The 18,905-nt window shown below is 47.3% G+C and overlaps 1 protein-coding gene across 2 annotated transcripts in view; it reads right to left on the bottom strand.

Annotated features, from left to right (window-relative positions):
* Window positions 1–18,905, bottom strand: part of PDE10A (phosphodiesterase 10A) — a 546,077-nt gene that overhangs the window by 324,267 nt on the left and 202,905 nt on the right. For both annotated transcript variants that reach the window (XM_019628183.1, XM_019628184.1), the window contains one exon: window positions 1,145–1,279. In XM_019628183.1, coding sequence (XP_019483728.1) covers window positions 1,145–1,279 — 135 coding nt within the window. The remainder of the gene's footprint in view (window positions 1–1,144; window positions 1,280–18,905) is intronic.

Raw genomic sequence — 18,905 nt, 5'->3', positions numbered from 1 at the left:
CAGAATCCCATCTTCCACTGTCTACTCTGCATTGTTTGGACATCGATCTACAAGGCTCCTCACCCAACACATCCAAAGCACGGTCCTCGGTTCTCCCACTCCACAAACTTGCACCTCCCTGCTCTCCAATAATAGCAAACGGACCAGGGAAAAACACCAAACCAAACAGCCAACCAGGAATGTTCCTTTTCTCCTTTCCTCGTGCCTCCCTTCAATCTAACAGCAAGACCCACCAACTGTGTCTTCAAAATGGTGCCCCGACACGTGCTGGCTGCCGTATTCTCTATTCACCAGCTAGGACACGAGCCGGTGGAGACAGGGACTGTATCTTGGTCCTAACTGGGTTTCCAGGTCCCAGAGTCCGGCCTGCTTATGGCAGGGGCTAAATAATATTCACAGGGGAACGAATGGGCATTGCCACTCGAGAAGCACTCCCAGCTAAACAGGGTCCCCCACTAGCTCTGTGCAAAGCCCCCTGGGTTTCAATGAATATACAAAACCAGACAGCTTAGAAGTTGTAAGGGTTTTGCTATTTTAAACATGCCTAACCATACAAACTGATCACTTCTAAAGATGGCCACCGCCTTCTCTGTGTTAGAAACAGAGAAAAGCACATCTGTTTTTGTATTTTAGAAACTTTGTTTCCAAGGTTCTAATAGTCCCCTTTCACAAAAAATTTCAAATAAATCAGGAACTATTTGCTCCATCGTTCAGCCGTAAAAGCCATCAGATACAAGAAATATAAATTGTTTCTGTGTTGAAAATGCCCTTGTTTGGTGGTGAGTAAGGACGTTATTCTTCATTGTGACATGAAATTACTCATTTGGCAGTGGTGTTAAAGTGTCCGGCCTAACTTCAAAAGCTACAACAGCTGAAAAGGAAGGATATTGGTCAAATAAATCCTCAAAACTAGAAAACAATAAATAAAAGGGGAAAAGGCATACGGTGTCTTCCAGAATTCACGCAAGGCTGCCTCTGCACTCCGGACACTGCTCTGACACCGAGCATCCCCACGGCTTCCCCCACCATGGACAGTGGTCCTGCCAACTTGTCCACCAGGCCCTACTCAGAAGGAGGACAGAATATGGGGGAGGGGCAGGAATAGTGTCAGGGGACGGAGGGTCCCCCAGCGACCCCTTGGTACCTGTTGCATTGCAGGAGTCCAGGTTGCTTTCTGCAGGGTCATTGCTCATCTGCTCCTGGGTGTCTGTCTTGCTTCTCAGTGTCAGCAAAGCAGGTCCTTTGCTCCCGCTCTTAAGTGTGAAAGGGAGGCAGCTGGCTGGAGAGAACAATAGGACATGGTATCAGTGTCAACTGCTGAAACGCCCAACATCATCGGCAGCAGGGCTCCCCCGGAGTCCCCAGTCACAGAGAGAGCCTTTCTGGAGATAAGAGCTTGACGTGGGCTCAGTGGACCCGCGATGTGGGTGCATACACACACCCATAGTCACGGCTCCGAGCTACGGAGTCAGAGCCGTAACCTACGTTAGCCAGAGCACCCAGCTTCAGACCATGTGAGGGCAACCCGAGAGCCATTGTTAGAGGGGGCTGTAAGAGTGACACTTCACTTTCTGGGGCGGGGGGGGTCTCAAGTCAGCCTGCACTCTCTGGCATCTCCAACCAGACATCAAATGTGGGGACGTGAGTGTGTGTGTGTCAGTGGGTGGGTGAGGAGATGGAGGCCAGAGGCTGTGTAGGGTGAAGGGCTGGACTGACACGCTTGTTCAGTAAAACCCTGACCTATGTTCAGCTGAGCTACAAAGTGCTTAGGAACCACCCAGGAATGGTGTCTGTGCCTTTGTCAGACCTGTGGGTCTCGAATGCATTTGTGTGACACAGTGATGTGTAAGTGTGGCTGGCAGTTTTTGTCTACACCCCAGGGATGATCAGCAATGGGCCTGTTGTCAGAGTGGGTCTCGCAGGGTGGGGCTGCCCCTGGCGGGAGCCCAGGTGTATACAGGGCTAAGAGGGCTATGTGTGTGGAGGGGGGAAGGGTGCCACAGAGGCTGGCGGCCCAGATGCCAGCAGATGGAGAGTGGGTGGAGCACAGGGGCCCCTCGGCGAGCCTGTGGGGCTGGAAGCTGGTGACACTGGGGTGGGGTTTATGTGCCATCACCCATACTGTGGCCTTATTCATCCTTAACCTGGCGAGGCTTAGGGACATAGAGATTACGAGTTTCTAAGATTAGAAACCATATTTTTATACAGATGAATACCAGGATTTCAAAGAGCTGAAGTGATAAGACCAGAAACATTCACCCTAGAACCACACTTGGCCCTTGCATTAAAAGTCAGCCACCAGAACCTGCCTGTGCGTCAGGTAACCATCATCTAAATGTAAGCCAATCTTGTATTTAGACATTTTCCCCCAAATCATCCATTCGGAAGATTCCAGGAATGTTGTGTTTGGGGCCAATGACAAGACCATGTTTTCCTGAAGGAGAAGTAATCTGTAAAGAAGTAAAACATTCCTGGGGAGTGAAGGGTGGGGCGAGGTGGAGAGCACATATGTGCGTGCATGTACACGCACGCACACGCACACACACACTCCTGCATGTGTGCACACTCACACACACTAAGTCTCCTTCATCATTTCAATGAGGGGCTGGGGGCATGGAAGGCCAAGGAGATGGATCAGGGCCCAGGAAGGAGGGAAGAAGGCAGCTGCTTGACCGAGAGGAGAGTAGCCGACAGCAAATCACTCCAGCACAGCCGGAGCACCCCTCCTGTGGCTGCTGTGCCCTGAAAGGTGGGGGGCTCCATCCTACCCCCAGCACCTGTGTCCTTCACTACGGGACCCCACAAGTTACTACTGCAAGCCGCTCTCTCCCAGCCCTATTCTGTTCTGCCAAGCAGTCAGGTTTTCCTTTCTTGTACACACCACGCCTGGGATTCAATGTAATAGTAAGTGTGGGTTCATTTACCACAGGAGGCCACCCCCGTGGGGTCTGGACCACGAGCAGCATCCCACACAGAGGACACATAATGGAACAGAAGAGTTCTCACACAAAGACCACCGAGTCCTCCTCTGGACCAGACGGCTGACAGCCAGGTGCCCGGGCACAGGCCCACGTCTCAGCCTGGGTCCTGCACTCACCAAGCTCAGGGGGTCCTCCTGACCGTTTGGCACCGAGGCCTGGGTTATGAATTTCCACAACTGCAAAATGCACAAATTACATACTGCTGATTTGGTTTGTGAAAATTCACAGTACGATCACTTTATAGAAGGTCCTTCTTTTCTTTTCCTTCTGTTCTCTGAAAATACGCACGCAAACTACAGGGCCCTGCCGACTGCGAGCCCCAGGGAGATGGGGCTGGTGTGCAGGCTGTGACCCTGCTGAGTCGTGAGGAAGGTAGAAACAATGCCATCCTATCGTTGGCTGTAAGCACGTTTCCGAGGAATGTGCCTGAGAACAAGAAGCGGGGTTCGCAGGCTGACACGTTGGTGCCCTGTGAGAACAGTAATAATAGTGTGTGTGTGTGTGTGTGTGTGTGTGTGTGTGTGGCAGGGGGTCAGTTTAAGAAGAGCAGACATGACAACGTCTGGAGGAGCAGAGCAGGAGGCCGGATGGTGGCCACAGGCTACTGGAGCCCCAAGCACGGGCTCAGTAAGGGGGGAGGTAGCCCCTGGTGAGGGAGACTGACGTTTATGGACAAGACCAACCAGGGTGCAGGGCCGGGCCACTGCGAGGGGAGCAGATAAGGGTGCTGCCCACAGGGAAGGAGAGAAGGCAGTGCTTCTCCTGTACGTTTAGGGAAAAGGAGATGGAAGAAGACCAAGAGAATTCTGTTGGAGAAAAGAGAGGGGAAGCGCTCACAATGGTTTTGAAAAGCCAAGTGAAATGAAATACCATAAGCCAACATGTTTTCTTTTTAATGACTATTCCTCATTTTTTGAGGCATGGTAAAATAGATACAACATTACATGTACCATTTTAACCATTTAAAAGGGTTGGGTCCTGTGGCATTAAGTACATTCACGTCATTGTGCAGATTTTACCACGATCCACCTCCAGAATGTCCCATCACCCCAAACCGAAACTCTGTCCCCATGAAACACTAGCTCCCATCCCCGTCCCCAGCCCCTGGAAACCACCATCTACTTTCTGTCTCTGTGAATTTGACGATACTAGGAACTTCATATAAGTGATCATACAGTATTTTTCTTTTTGTGACTGTCTTATTTTGCTTAAGATAATGCCCAAGCTTCATCTATGTCATAGTAGGTGCCAGAATTTCCTTCCTTTTTAAGGCTGAATAACATTCCACTGTATGAATAGACCATAATTTGTTTACCCATTCATCCCTTTATAGGTCGCATCTGCTTTCTGACTGTTGTGAATAATAGTGCTGTGAACATGGATGTCCAACTTGCTCTTCAATCTCCTGGTTCCCCATCTTTGGGGGGATATACCAGTAGTGGAATTGCTGGATCATAGGGTAACTCTCTGTTGAATTTTTTGAGGAGCCACCATACCATTTTCCACAGCTGCCACACCATTTTACATTCCCACCCACAATGCACAGGGGTCCAGCATTTCCACAACCTCACCAACACTAGTTTTTGTTCTTTTTAAAAGATAATAGCCATCCTAATGAGCGAGCTAGATCTTGTCGTGGTTTTGATTTGCATTTTCCTGATGCTCAGCATCTTTTCATGGGCTTCTTGAATATCTGTATGTCTTCTTTGGAGAAATGTCTCTTCAGGTCCTTTGCCCAGTTTTTAATTGGGTTGTCAGGTTTCTTGTTGTTCAGTTGTAGGAGTGGTTTATATAGTTGGATCTAAATCCCTTGTCAGATATATAATTTGCAAATATTTCTCCCATTCCATGAGTTGCCTTTTCACATTGTTAATTGTGCCCTTTGACGCATCAAAGTTTTTAATTTTGATGAAGTCCCATTTCTTTTTCTTTTGTACCTGTGATTTCTGTGTCATATGCAAGAAGTCATTGCCAAATCCAGTCGTAATGCATTTCCCCTATAGTTTCTTCTAAGACATACAGTGTCAAAATATTTACCTCCCAAGTTCCTTTTCCCTGGAAGCTACTAGATGACGTCCTCTGCCAAAATGTAGGGGCACACCAAGAAAATGGGAGACATGACATAGTGGGAGCTGCAAACAGACCTCCCAGCATGATGGTGACAGGAGGCAACAGGAAACCCGGTGTGTGACAGGTGGAGCCCTTCAGGTGGGGCAGAGCCAAGGGCATGGGAGAGCCTGCTCTAAGGGAAGGACCCGGAGTGTTTAGACAGAGTGCTCTAAATGGGCTTGGGATAAATTTGAAAACTGCATTTTTACCTGTGACAAATCTGTTAGAGCATTAACAAAGCAAAAACAAACAAGCAAAAAAAACTAAGGTGTAGCTAAAAAAAAAACTAAGCACACGAAAAACAAGGTTAATATTAATTGCAAGGAAAATAAAAGTTGTACAAGAGAAAATGGAGTCGAAGTACCTATTTGGCTCAGGCAGGGGGAATATTTACGTGGCCCAACCACACAAACGCCAGCCCTGTAACCCAGTAATGGTGATGGCAGCACTCTGAGCCCACAGGGCTGGAAAGCAGACCTCACCCCATCTGCCAAGAGAACCCAACCCTCAGTTCCCTGACAGAAACTCAATAGCTCATGTCTAAAAACAAAGACATCATCAAGAAGTAGCAATATGTTATTTAGAAAAAGGAAATAAATACCAAAAAGCAGAAAGAAGAGGCTTAGCAGTGGTCGTATCTTGGTAGCAAGACAGAGGGGGATGGAGAACGCTTCGATGTTTTGTTCTAAGCATGTTAACGTCGTTAGATTGTTTTAACAAAATGGCCACGTATACTGTGGGGTGAATTTCGGACTTATGTATTCTTTTCTGAATTTCAGTGTGCCCACAGTCAGAGTCACGCTAGCTTACAGACGCTGCGATATGTAACTAGGAAGAGGAGCCCCTTCTTTGCAGCAGGAGGCGCCCCCAGCCAGCACGTGTGGTTTGCCGAGGGCAAAATGGGCTGGATTTCAGCCCTACTTGCCTCCTTAACCTGAGCAACAGACACGGAGCTAACTGGAAACCACACAACAGCGTTGCTCTGAGGAGGAGGCACAACTATGCCAACGGCATATAAAAAGGAACAGAAAATGGAACTAAGAAAATCCTACCTGAAATTCCCCTACCATCAAGTCTCAGCTCATAATGTGTCCTGTGAGGCATTTTTACACCTGTGGTTTGAATGAGAATACCAGCAATAAACAATATACAGTGGCTGAAATCAATGCCAATCAATCTTACACCCCGAGACACACCTTCAGATAACAAGGATTTGGCTAACCTAGATCGACTGTTACCCTCATGAAGAAGAGCATGGCTGGCCGTTCTCGGTGGTAGCCAGCTGTGTATGACCCGGTGAGGTGATGCGGCTGCTAAGAGGTAGGGAGTTGTAATGCAGTTTTGGGGTGAATAAATGAAAGTCCAGTTGTAAGAAATGGAAGATAGTCCCAGCATCCTCTGCTCTGGCCAGGACACTAACGCAGCATCGTTCTCAGGTTAGGGTTTAAGGAGGCCATTGGCTCTTTTCTCACAGAATCTTGAATGTGGCAAAAAGCAACCACACAGAGAGCACGAATGGTTGCCTGTAACTAGTGTTAGAAATTAGAACATCATACAGAACAGTAAATACATTAGACCTTTTGACTCATTAAAAAGAAGGAGTTTCTAATTCAAATCAAGCCATTGAAAAATAAAATGTGTTGCCTCACTGTTGGGATTAGAACTGGGCCTCTGAGGGGCAGGACAGGAGGTCAGAGTTATTAGGGCTTTCTCGCCCTGGCAAGACCAGCTTCCCAGAGTGAAGGGTTTAGGATTTAATGCATTTTAGCACTTCCCCTGAACCTTAAGCTAGGAAAGTACACTTCAAAAATATTTGATTTGGGTGTTTGGTAAAGAATGATTTCATCCCCAATCCATCCAATCCATTACTTCTTAACTTGAAAACACCGTGAAGCATCAAGACGTATGCTACTTTGAATATGAATTAAGATCGGAGAGAATTTCCTAAGCAGGATGGGGGACTTGAACTCCTCAACTGCTCTGCAGATCCCACTTTGTCATTCTTCTTACTTCCTGTCTGTGCTCTAAGTGCCACTTAACAGACTCTGACATCATAAGTGGTTCCAGATTTCATCAGTGGTCCACAATGAATTAGAAAGCAATAGAATCCAGATGTCTTTTCTGGTAAACAGTTCCTTTGTAGGAAAAGTAAACAGGACAGGAAGGATATTCGTTGACTTCCCCTACGACGTGCGTTCAGATATGAGGGAGGTCTCTGCCTTTGCACCCGGTAAGCTTGCAATTCCCATTTGCAGATTTGCTGGTCTGCAAATACCATCTCATATGTTTTTGCTCTTCTTCTTCTAAATGATTCATTGGTTGTAATGTTTTAAGTGACACAGTAAATATAGCCTATAAAAATACTGATACATAAATTAAGAGAAGCTAAGGCTGTAATAAAACTCCTAAAGTTGCTAAAAATTCCCTCTGAAAACTATTTATGACTATCTTGCCACATCTAGTTACAAGTTATTGTTGTTGAAATTACAGATTTCGTGGCATTACACTATTTTCTAATCCTAGGGATACCAAGGTGATTTCTAATATGGGTGTTAACCCATGAATTTGTGTATTTAATCAAATGTGTATTTCCCCCCAATTTTTGGAGTGATACAGAATTATTTACATGATTATGTCATATAATTACACCTAATTCATCTCATCTTGATGTCAGATAAACTTTATGGAAATCTCTTTCCCAGGCATGCCCAGGGCTATGATATAAAGCAAATATCATGGGTTTACTTTGCTCCTTCAGCACCATCTGTGAAAAATTGGAGGTGACTCCCTTTAACCTAATCCTGCTCCATCTGCATACAACTGTAACACAAGGGTTAGAAGGGTCATTTTAAATTACATTCGTGCCAGCACAATGCCAGGCGAGGTAAGATACTTATACAGTCTGGTATATATTAATATATAGTTCAGAGGTTTTGCTTCTACTGAGCACTCGGAAGAATCAGAGTTAACATGTCACATCTTTGCAGGTAAAACAATATGGCCTCTGATTGGATGAATTCTTTTTAAAAATTTGATCCAAACTAAATAAATGTATATTTTGCACCCAGAAGCTTACTTTGAACAATGCTTTTGTTTGAATTCAACATGATGATTCAATATAACCAAAGTGTGACCTCACCCCAGGGCCCCCTTTGCTTTGGAGATGAGAACTAATGATGAGGCCTCGCCGGCTGATCTCTGGCTCCCTACAACCCAGCGGGGGCAGGAGACGGCACTTCACTGCACAGAGAACCACTTCATTGCAGATGGGGTGAGAGGCACAGCCACAGGGGCCAGGGCCGGTCAGAGGAGGTGAGTGTCCAACATGGTGGTTACAGTTCTGAGATTCACTGGACAACCTGGTTACTTCCTGTTTGTCCACTGCCCACTCTCTCCTTGCTTCTCTCTCCTTCATTCTCAGTAGACAGGGGAGCGTGTTTGCTCTCCAGTCTATAAGGATCCCTGAGTCCTTTATATTTATGACGTGACATGTCCACATGAGTAGTGTGCTTTCGCTGTCCTCTTTCCCATGAAATTGCTCACAGCCAGCAGAGAGATTTGCTCAGATGCACAGGCAGGAAGTCATAAAGCTGGGATTCCAAGTGCTGTTGGTTCCGCCCCAAAGCCCGGGGTAGGCAATGTGAACTCCGAATCTCATGGGCATCAAAACAGGGCATGTTTTGCAATAGCCACTAACCATTCTATACTTTAAAGTCTGTATTTTAGCAACAGCAGGGAAACCAATAGCCCCTAGCCCTTCCCAGAGAACTAAGGTAGGACACGACTTGTGATGATCTCATTTTGAGCCCTGTTTACAACATAGATGGATGCTGGTTCTGATTAGCTGCTTCCAATTGGTGCCTGAAACACTTCTAAGCCAATTCTGAAGGTGTACAGCAAACAAGGCATTGCACCAAGGTTTCATTATTTCTTTATTTTCCCTTGAAGGTCAGTCTGTGAATTTTATTCAAAGAATATGAAATCCCTCTGAGAGATGATACAAAAAAAAAGAACTTCACTGAGAAGTCACGTCATGAATTATGTAAACTATGCCAGAATTGGGACTCTCAGGGTTTCTCAGTGCATGCTGCGGGTTAAAGCCGGTAGGCAGCACGTAGTCCACCAAAATGAAGATAAACGGTGGAATACGAGCCAGGAACCCACTGCACAGACGTCCCCTTTGTTTGTCACACAGGGCTTCTCCCTGTGAAGACTGAATGCTGAGAGACTGGGCCATAAAGTTCCCTTACAAACTGGGGCTTTAGGTAAACTCAAGAATTATGATGTTGCAGTTGAAAAAGACAGTGGAAGTCACAGTGTCATTTCCCAAGGGATCATATTTTTCATGTATAGATGAGGTTGTGAAATCTGTTCAACTCTCCACAGGCCATTTTGAGACTATGAGTGCCACAGATGTGAAAGCACGGTAAGAAACTGAGGAATGCCATCCAAATGCCAAGTTACATTATTACGCCTCTTACCGGCATCCTGATAGAGCAGCAGGTAAATAGCTAGACTGTCAGAAAAAGGCTAAAAATCGGGCTGGCAGTCTCGGCAGTACTAACCTGAAAAGAGCAGCATTTCTTTTTGATATCCTCCTGAGATCCATCTAGCCTTTGAATAGGTGAACTGTCATTTCAAACTTTCTCTTATCACACCTACCGTATCATTCCTCTAAGATCTGCTTATCAGGTAATCAACAGAAGGTTGCTCAAGTCTCCACATTTCCTGGGAAATGGTATCGTCAAATGACGTTGACTTCTATTACCAACAATTAGGTAGAAGGAAATGCAGAGTGAAAATCGCAGGGTGCAGTCAAGAGGTTTCGCTTTTGCAAGTCAGGTGGCTGCTCATCTTCACGGAGACAATCTCCATTCCAGTGGAGCCTTTCTCACTCAAGCAGACCAGGCTCCCTCTCCAGGGACGCAGAGGACCCAGACAGCGTAGGTTGCTCATGGAAGATCATTTCCTGGTGGTGACTAATCTTGTGCGTTCAGGAGACCTGTGCGGTCAGACGGAAGCACTGGTGACAGTGTACCTGAAAGGTCATGGCTGTTTCTCGACTCTCATCCTTGGCATCGTCACTGTCTTTCGTGCCAACTAGAAAAACCAGCCATTTTGCTTATCCCTCCTTTGCAGTGTTGGACGGAAGGCCTCCCTGCCAGCACCTTTCACCTCCCTTGCTCCTCTGCCTCCTTCTCACTTGTCTGCTGCTTACCATAAAGACACCCTCTTTCTGAGACCATCGGCCACCAAGACGTGTGCAATTTGTCATCTCCAGCTCCGTGTCATCACCTGCAAGTGTCCCGTGGGACAGTTTCTTTCTGTCGGTGGAAGGAGCTGGCGCCGAGGCTTTGAAGGATCCTGTCCGCTTGGCCAGGCTGCAGACGCTGAGTTAAATCAGCGTGGCCTGCCTTCTTCGGTAGCTTACACTTGCTGCTAAAAGAGTACGGTCTTACAAATAATGGCTCTATTTCTACTTGTTTTGATATAGGCAAGGATGCAATATATCGTATTACTGTGTGCATGCAAGGTAGGGAAAGGAAGACCCAAGGAGTCCCACAGTTATTGAGGATAAAGTTCCAGGGTTTCTAAGAGCGAAAGGCAACTCGTGGGGCCAGAAGGCTGGCTTCCTGCGACCACCCAGCCCTCAGAGAGAGAGAAAGGGGAAGAATACCCAACTCCTGAAGTTCTCCATTCTCTGAAGCCAGCAAATAAATACATTGGGAAATATTTTACACAACTGGAAAACACTATCATGTTGGGGAGAATATACTGAGGAACCATTAACCCCCTCCCAGCGAAAAGAATTTCACTCGGCAGTTAAACAGAAATCTTCAAAATTTTACATTAGTCGTAAGCATAGCTGCTCTTACAATTAAGCAAAATAAATGACGAGCCAGATGATATAACTCAAGGAACGTCCGCAAAAACGTAAAGAGGCGAGGAGGACGGGGTGGGAAGCTGGCTGCACAGGTCAGTGGTTCCCGGGTAGGATGGGGTCTGGGCCAGAACCGTGGCCTCTTCTTCATAAGAGGGGAGGTTAGCCCCCACGCAGCCCGGAGAAGCAGCGACCCGGGCAGGCGCGCCTCTGCCGCCGTCGGGCGTAGGTCACACTGACGCCGTCGCTTCGTTGGACACACAGCACGAAATTCTATGAGAACAGCTGCCTGCGAAGGAGAACAGCTGAGATTTCCTTTGGAAAACTTCTCTACCTCATTCGTGACCAAACCGGAGGTTGCAGAGAAGCCCACCCGTGCTCCAAACCTACAAAACAGAAAACAACCCCCAAGGCAGATAGACACATGCGCAAGGCCAGAGGGCGTCACATGTGAGCGCACGCCCTGTCACCGTGTCACTAGACGGTCCCCATGGAGCGGGTTTTCCTGCGGGCCCCAGGGGAGCACGGTGGGCGCGTCCCTGCCCTGCCTCCTTGCTCGGCCTCAGCAGGAAACGTTCGCCCAGCTGTGAGGACCGGACACCAGGCGCCACCAGGGCCGGGCGGAGGCCTGACTTCAGACAGAAGCTCCGACCACATGAGCCGAATGATGAATACAGAGCAGAGGCCTGGAGGACCGACTCTGTTGGCCTCCCCGGAATCACACACTAAAGCTGTAGCCAATGTCACGTAACTCCGTGTCACGATTCTTACTCAGGAGCTTACATCAGGGGTCAGCGCCCAGGGCTGGTGGGAGGGACCAGGCCCCATCCCGTGGACCTGGGGACCCCGTGCTTGTGCAGGGGCGGGGCCTGTCCAGGGGCCCAGGGACTTTGCAAAGGACAGAGCTCGAGGCCTAGTCCTCTTTCTTCCTCTCCCTGAAAAGAGTTCCGGGTCCAGGAAGGGACCAGTAAAAGAAAGCTGACCCTCGCCGACAAAGGGCCTGGGAGCGTCCCAGGAGTGGGCCGGCCTGCTGGGTGTTTTCCTGAGGCTGGAGCCACAGTGGGACGCGCAAGAATTCAAAATGTCTATGGAAATTGGGAGGAGTGTCTAGGAGGAAATGGCCAGAAGGTCAGAAATTACATAAAAGAAATGAATAAATGTGCTTTCTTGTCCAATCACTTGCTCCACTGCAAGGAAAAATCCTAGCATGTTTGTTTACTTAATGAAACGTAACTTGAATAATCCATGTTTCCAAAGGAAAATGAAGACATTGTACTTTGTCCAGCTGCTTCTCATCTCACACTGCAGAAAAGACCAAAATTCAAAGCTGCTTTGTAAGTTTGCAAAAATGAGATGGGGGAAAGGAAAAAAGAAGGGATTATTTTTTTTTTCCAGACAGCTAGATTTTGGTCTTTAACAGAAAATGAGGCAGACATCCAACCGTGCAAGGAATCCCCACCCTCACCCCACCCCCCATCCCCACACAGACACTGTTCAGAGGACAGAGCTGATGATAGGGGTGCTCAGCAGGAATTGGGTCGCGCGTGATGGCTCCGGATGCCCTGCCCCGGAAGTAACCTTCTGGAAGGCCAGGTGGCCCCTCCGTGGTGCTCCCCGTCAGAGCCAACGTCGTCATGACGCTGGTTTTATTCAGCGACTCGCTTGTGCATTCTCCGAACAGCTTCAGAAGGAAAACAAGAAACACGCGTCTTCACCACCGTGGGGGAGAGGGGGGCACGCGTGTAAGCCGGTTCATAACACTGGAGTCACCTCCTCCTTCAGGAAGGACTTGTGGGTGCAGAGCTGTCCCGCCGCAAACACCAGCTTTCCTGCTTCCATGAGGAGCTTGCCAGAAATAATACACATGGTGAGGAACGTGATGGATTGAAGACAAAGATCCGTTTGCAGTTCCCACGTGCCACTTTTCACCACGCAAAACACCGCCCCTCATGATGGTGATGTGATAGTGACGGGGGTAGGGGTGGAGGTGGGGTTATTGAAAGAGTGGGGATGGTGAAAAAGAGGGATGTTGTAGGTATAACGATTTTTAGGCAAAAATGCATTTTTAAGCCATCTGATATAGGTAAGATACATACAAGTGTAAAACAGCCTGAACACAGACATAAAGAAGGTGGCCTTGACCTCAGGGATACTACATGCCACATCCAAAGGCACTGATGTCCCCAAATGAAATTAAACCACTTCCTGGGCCAAATATAACATATCCACAGGGCATGAGTTGGTCCTCAGGTCCTTAGATTTTTGCACTCTGCTTTCTTTATTAGCTAATTTATATTAGGTAAGAGTTATATACATTCAATAAAAAGAAAGAATTGTAATTTGGAATGAAGCTAATTAAGGCGAGATTAGAAAGAAATGGATATATTTAAAGCTTTCCAGTGAAAATTCAATTTCACTGAAATTGAATGTCAACCTTTTTCAGATGGAAAAGCCCCAAAACATGGTGGAGTTTTTTCATCCTGATTTTATTCTCTGACTTACAGACACAAAGAGATAAAAGGAAACATCAGAATATTTGGATAAATTGTTTTCTCAGATATGGAGAGTTGGAAATCTATTTTTGAAAAAGAGTTGTATTATTACCTTTATTTAAAGGTAACAGTAAAATGATAATGACCACATGCTCATACCACTGAGGGGCAGTCACCCCAAAACTCAGCCTACTCAGGAGCTCACATGGATAACCAGGGGGCCCAGCCATCTGGATCGAAGAGTCCTGCGATCATTCAGGGTCTTAATAAACCTTTGACTTCAATATTTAAAACCACACGCTCGGTAAGGCCTACAGTGATGACTTCAGAGCCGGCCCTTTGTAAAGGGCACAGCAGGTTTGAAAGCCCTCATCTCTGTTCTCAAATAATCATACCTGCTGTGGATTATTAGGGAACACACAAGCCCAGGTGAGTTTAAAGGGCAAACCGCACTAGGTAACAAGCCAGAGACAGTGGGAGAATTTCTGTTGTCCCATAGAAGAGTGAGCTATGCAGCCGAGCTGTCTTTTGAAGGCAACTCATAGAATTGCGTACATATGTGAAAGTCACGTATGTAGGCATAGTTTCAATAACGATGCCACCTGTGTACATTTCATGAAAAAAATCACTAGAAGATGCATCGCAGCAAAAAGATAACACAAAATGAAACCCACCCCAAACTCAGGACTGGGTTAAACAGATCAGGGGACCCTGAGACCGTGTGAACAGACTTCAGTGAAAACCACCCTTTCCCAGTATTTCCACACCCCTCTGCTTATTTCTACTGGAGTATCCCCTTGACTCCACAAGGCGGAACTCAAAAGCCACCTTTTTTCTGAAGTCTTTCCATATTCCCAGGTCCCCGTGTCAAATGCACCACTCCTGTCATCTCAGTGTTCTCCGCATCATCCTGAGCTATACATAGAGCATGCACACCAAAATGGCAGCAAATGTGTGATTTACATAGATGACAACAATGAAGAAGCCGTGTACCCACGCCAGCTAGAGGACAAATGCCACCACACCCCAGGTGCTGCTGGAGTCCCCTCACAGTGTCCCCATGCCCCGGTGCATCCTGGAGACATGACAGAGGATATGTGGGGCAAACCCGCTTCCTGGAGACACAGTAAACAAATACAGGGGTCAGTGTGTGACACGGTGGTACGTGCGACAAAGGACGGTCACATCGGGAAGGGACTTCAGTGTCAGCAGGGGTCAGGAGCCCCCTTTGCCAGTGGGCGTTTGGATAGAGACAAGAGAGGACTGAAGGAAGGAGCTGTGTGCGCGCCTGGGGCCACTCAGGAGCAGGAGTTTGCTGGGCGGTGGGAGGAAGGGCATCGCCAGTACGGCTGGGCGCAGTTAGCAGGGAAAGAACGACTCCAGGCTTGTGGGAGTAACTGGAGGAGTGAGAAAATGAACGCGCTGCCATCAATCTATGTCCGTTATGGAGAGAAAACCTAAGAGTTGCTTTTAAATGGCAAACCAATAAAATGCCATGTGGGGTCATCATGTGTGTTTTAGGGGTAATTCTCTAAGCTCCAGCCAAGGCTTCATTGGTTCAGCAGTTAATACCCACCCTCTCCAGCCCACACATCCAGTTTGAACCCTAACTCTGCCACCTTTAATCGGGTAGCTGTGGGTGAGTTATTGAACGTCTCTGTGCCTCAGTTTCCTTATTTGCAATACAGAGACACTGCACAGTGTTATTGCGAGGGCTGTATGAGTTCAGGCATTAAAACACTTAGCACGATGCCTAGGATGTAGCAGGTGCTCAAAAAGAGCACGCTGCCATTTGTCCAGTAAGCGAGATCTGCAGGAAACTTAGCACAGTAACACCTTGGTTTGCGAGCATACTTTGTTCCGGAAACAAACTACTCGTATTGCAAGACACCGCTCGTTTACCACGTTAAAATGTATTAGAAATGTTTGCTCATCTTGCAGACCACTTGCAAACCAAGATACTCGCAATCTGAGGTTTTACTGTAGTTTGTATTATGTTTTCACCTGGTACCAAGCGTCAATGTGAGAAGGAGCCAAATGAGATGTGTCTGTATTTTGGGGAAAGCTGCTATGGAAGACATGCCCGAGGTTTTCAGAATCTCTGTGTGAAACTCAGAAGGTTCACTTTGTGGGGTGTCGTTTTGGCAGGGCATGCCAGTTTCTTTCATGAGCAAATCACAGCTGCTCGAGCCCTAGCGCAGGGTGGACCACGTGCTAAGTACCCTACACTTTGTATGAATTAACTCGACCTTTCTCGTTTGGCTGTGGCTTCAGGAAACAGGAAGTAAAGAGCCCACTGAGCTGGAGCAACTGGAGTTCCTTTGTGAGAGCCGCCTTGGCTCTTCTGTTATTCTGGGCCCTCCCCAACCCCCAGCCCTTCTTTACTATAAAGGTTTCCTTATGGCGTAAGCCAACTCCATATGGTACCCTGGCAGCCTTTCCTATTGGGAAAGCTCTCTCAGGACGCTGTTGCTGTATGAGCTCTCCCACCCCTGGTGCCCAATGCCAGCTCCACGGGATGCCAGTTGCCTGTCGGGATGACTAACTGCCACCTGCTCCAAATTCCAGAGGCTCTGGCTGCCAGCGACGGCGGCACGGCTCCAGAAGTGACATGCCCTCACATGCCCAGCACATGTTCAGTCCGCGTCACAGGTGTGCCGGCTTCTTTCCTGCTAGTTATCCCAGGGATGGAGCCCTTTTCACCCTGCTGAACACCTCACAGGCCGTGCGCCATCAAGACCCAAGATATGAAACATAATCAAGCAAGGAGCTGTCATATTATAGTTCACCCCTAAAGAATGTTCAGGATGGTGATTTATTTTCTTATATATCATGTTAAGTGAGAAACAGCTACTTTGGGCTGGAAAAAAAGGGAGACAGCTTCTGCCTAGGTTTCTAGTTGCACTGGTGCGACTGTATTCATGGTATAATCTGATATTCCGTATTCCGTGTTCTCACAGTTGGGCTACCTGGTCCTCCTTTTCCATGAAACCCTTCTCTGCTAACACACTGGTTTGCACGGCATGCAAAGGTGTTGTCAGGATAAACGGCATTGTCTATAAAGTGCTTGGAGTTCTCTGAAGAAAAAGCACGGTAGAAGAACAGAACATTAGTACATTATTATTCTCATAAAGAGTGGGTGGAATTGCAAAGAGAAATCTTGTCAAAGATGTAAGGAAACTTAAAAGTCTGAGACGTTAAAAGGCTGAGATTATTAAAACACCCAGTTGTTTGACAGGAGAAAATTAAACTGTTCTCTTTTCTCAAAAGATATAATGTCACTTTCTCTTTACTTACTGTACCCCACAATCTCTCTTCCTGCACCAAACTTTCAATGAAGTCAAGAAAGTTCCATATATGAAAGATAATTGTTCAGGTGCACCATAAAAAGAAAACCTGGTCCAGGAGGAAAAAGAAACTGGCTTTTTCTCACTAGCAGCACCTCCAGTCATGGTTAGATGTAGGATCCGAAAGGGAACAGTGAGTGTCCAGGCACTTTCTCACTTGTGTTTGTGGATGAGGCATGAGGCAGTGGGTCCTTGCAAGTTGGGGAGATGGACCCGGATAGCAGCTTACAACTGGGCCCTGCCTTTCTACGTCCCCATGGAGAAAGGAAACTAGAAGATCATCGTCTGGGAAAGAGATGCGAGGGCCACACGTCCCTGTTCTCATCATGAAAAGAAAGATGCCTGCGATGTAAAAATGTGATACCTGCCCCATCTGGAGGGACATTGCTGTCACCTAAGCCCACTCACTCCCCACAGAAAAAGATGTCAAGTAAAAGTGACAAAACAGGAGGGAAAAGACACACAGACCAGCACTCCCCAAAAAGCTGAAGCTAGAAAGAGAAAAACCTATGGGTCTGTTTGAAATTCTCCGACAAAAGGGTTCAGGAGCACAATCAAAGAGCAGGACCTTAGGAAGAAAGGGGCAGGCAGACCGAAGAACCAAATAACAGCTTCTAGAAATGAAAATACAGTCACGGACACTAAAAAAGAAACTAACAGCGTATCGGACGATGTAAATGAGAGAGAACATGGGAGCTGGAGGGCAGCGCTCAGGGTCAGCTAGAACACAGCTGAAGAGCTGGGACATGGGGCGGGAGCAGGAGAGGAAGGATCGTGGGAAGGCTACGTCCCACCCCATCCTAGTGGGAGCCCCAGGAGGCGGGAGCACAGAGGGGCAGGGAGGAGATAGTGGGCACGGATCCTCAAGACTGTTCAAAAACAGGAACCCCATCTTGGCAAATCACGAGAGGTCTGAGCAGGAGAAAGATCCACACACGTGAATTCTGTGCCAGCCAGGGTTCTCCAGAGAAACAGGCCCAATGCGATATGTATACACACAAGTAAACACAGATTTACCATGAGAAATCAGCTCCTGTGATCATGGAGGCTGGCACGCCCAGAGCCTGCAGAAACAATGTCCCTGGAGTATGGAGCTGGAAGCTGTGGCAGGACCAGGCAGAGGTGACATGCCAGCTCCCAGGCTGCCAGCAGGAACATTTCCCCTTCTCAGAGGGGTGTCAGTCTTTTGTTCCACTCAAGTCTTCAGTGGGTTGCGTGAGGCAGTCCCCCCCAGTTAGACAGTGATGTGACTTGCATAGCCCACCAAGCCAAGTGTGGCTTTCACCCAAAAAATACCCCACAGACACACCTGGGCTAATATTTGACCAACTACCTGGGCACCCCATGGCCCAGTCATGAAATGAGCCATCATAGATTCCTTATTAGTGAAATTACAAAGACAAAGGAAAACAATTAAAATAACCAGAGAAGAAAGACATTTGACCTATGAAGGAATGAGAGTGGGGCCTACAGGGACTTTCTCACGGATCAGAAAATATTTGAATAGTGTCCTCAAAGTGCTGAGGAAAACTCAGTGTTTACATAGAGGTTTTTACTCAGTCTATTACTGAAGAGTCAGGGCAAAACAAAGATTACTATAGGAAAACAAGGACTAAGAAAATGTACAACTCCTAGCTCAGGACGTTTCTCAGGAGACGAAAACCTTTCTCAGGAAAATGTGAGTAGCCAGCGTCCCAGCAGCAAACATGTGAGGGAACGGGAGAAAATGGCGGACACAGGGGTCTGCCTGAGAAAGAGCCGCCGAGACATAATCCTCACTCCAGCTTTATCAGTGTCTTGGTATTACTATTACAGCTGTGGTTGGTTGGTTAGTACAAAACCAAGACTGCATTCTACGTGTATTAGATGTGTAAAGGCTTAAAAACCTGACAAATCCAAATGGCGCAAAAGACCTAGGTCCTCAGAAACTGCTGTTGAACGTTTGGTGGATGCAGGTTCAGGAGTAGTAAGTGGAATATAAGCACGTCCCACCCCACAGCAGCTTCGCTCCATGGATAACCAAGTTTAAAAAGAGAAAGGTCATCTCATGATATTTAAAAGAATACACAGCAATACTACACATCACATAAGCATA

This window comes from Hipposideros armiger, unplaced genomic scaffold (assembly GCF_001890085.2).
Source record: "Hipposideros armiger isolate ML-2016 unplaced genomic scaffold, ASM189008v1 scaffold_753, whole genome shotgun sequence".
NCBI lineage: Eukaryota > Metazoa > Chordata > Mammalia > Chiroptera > Hipposideridae > Hipposideros > Hipposideros armiger.
This window is presented reverse-complemented; position numbering and strand designations above follow the sequence as displayed.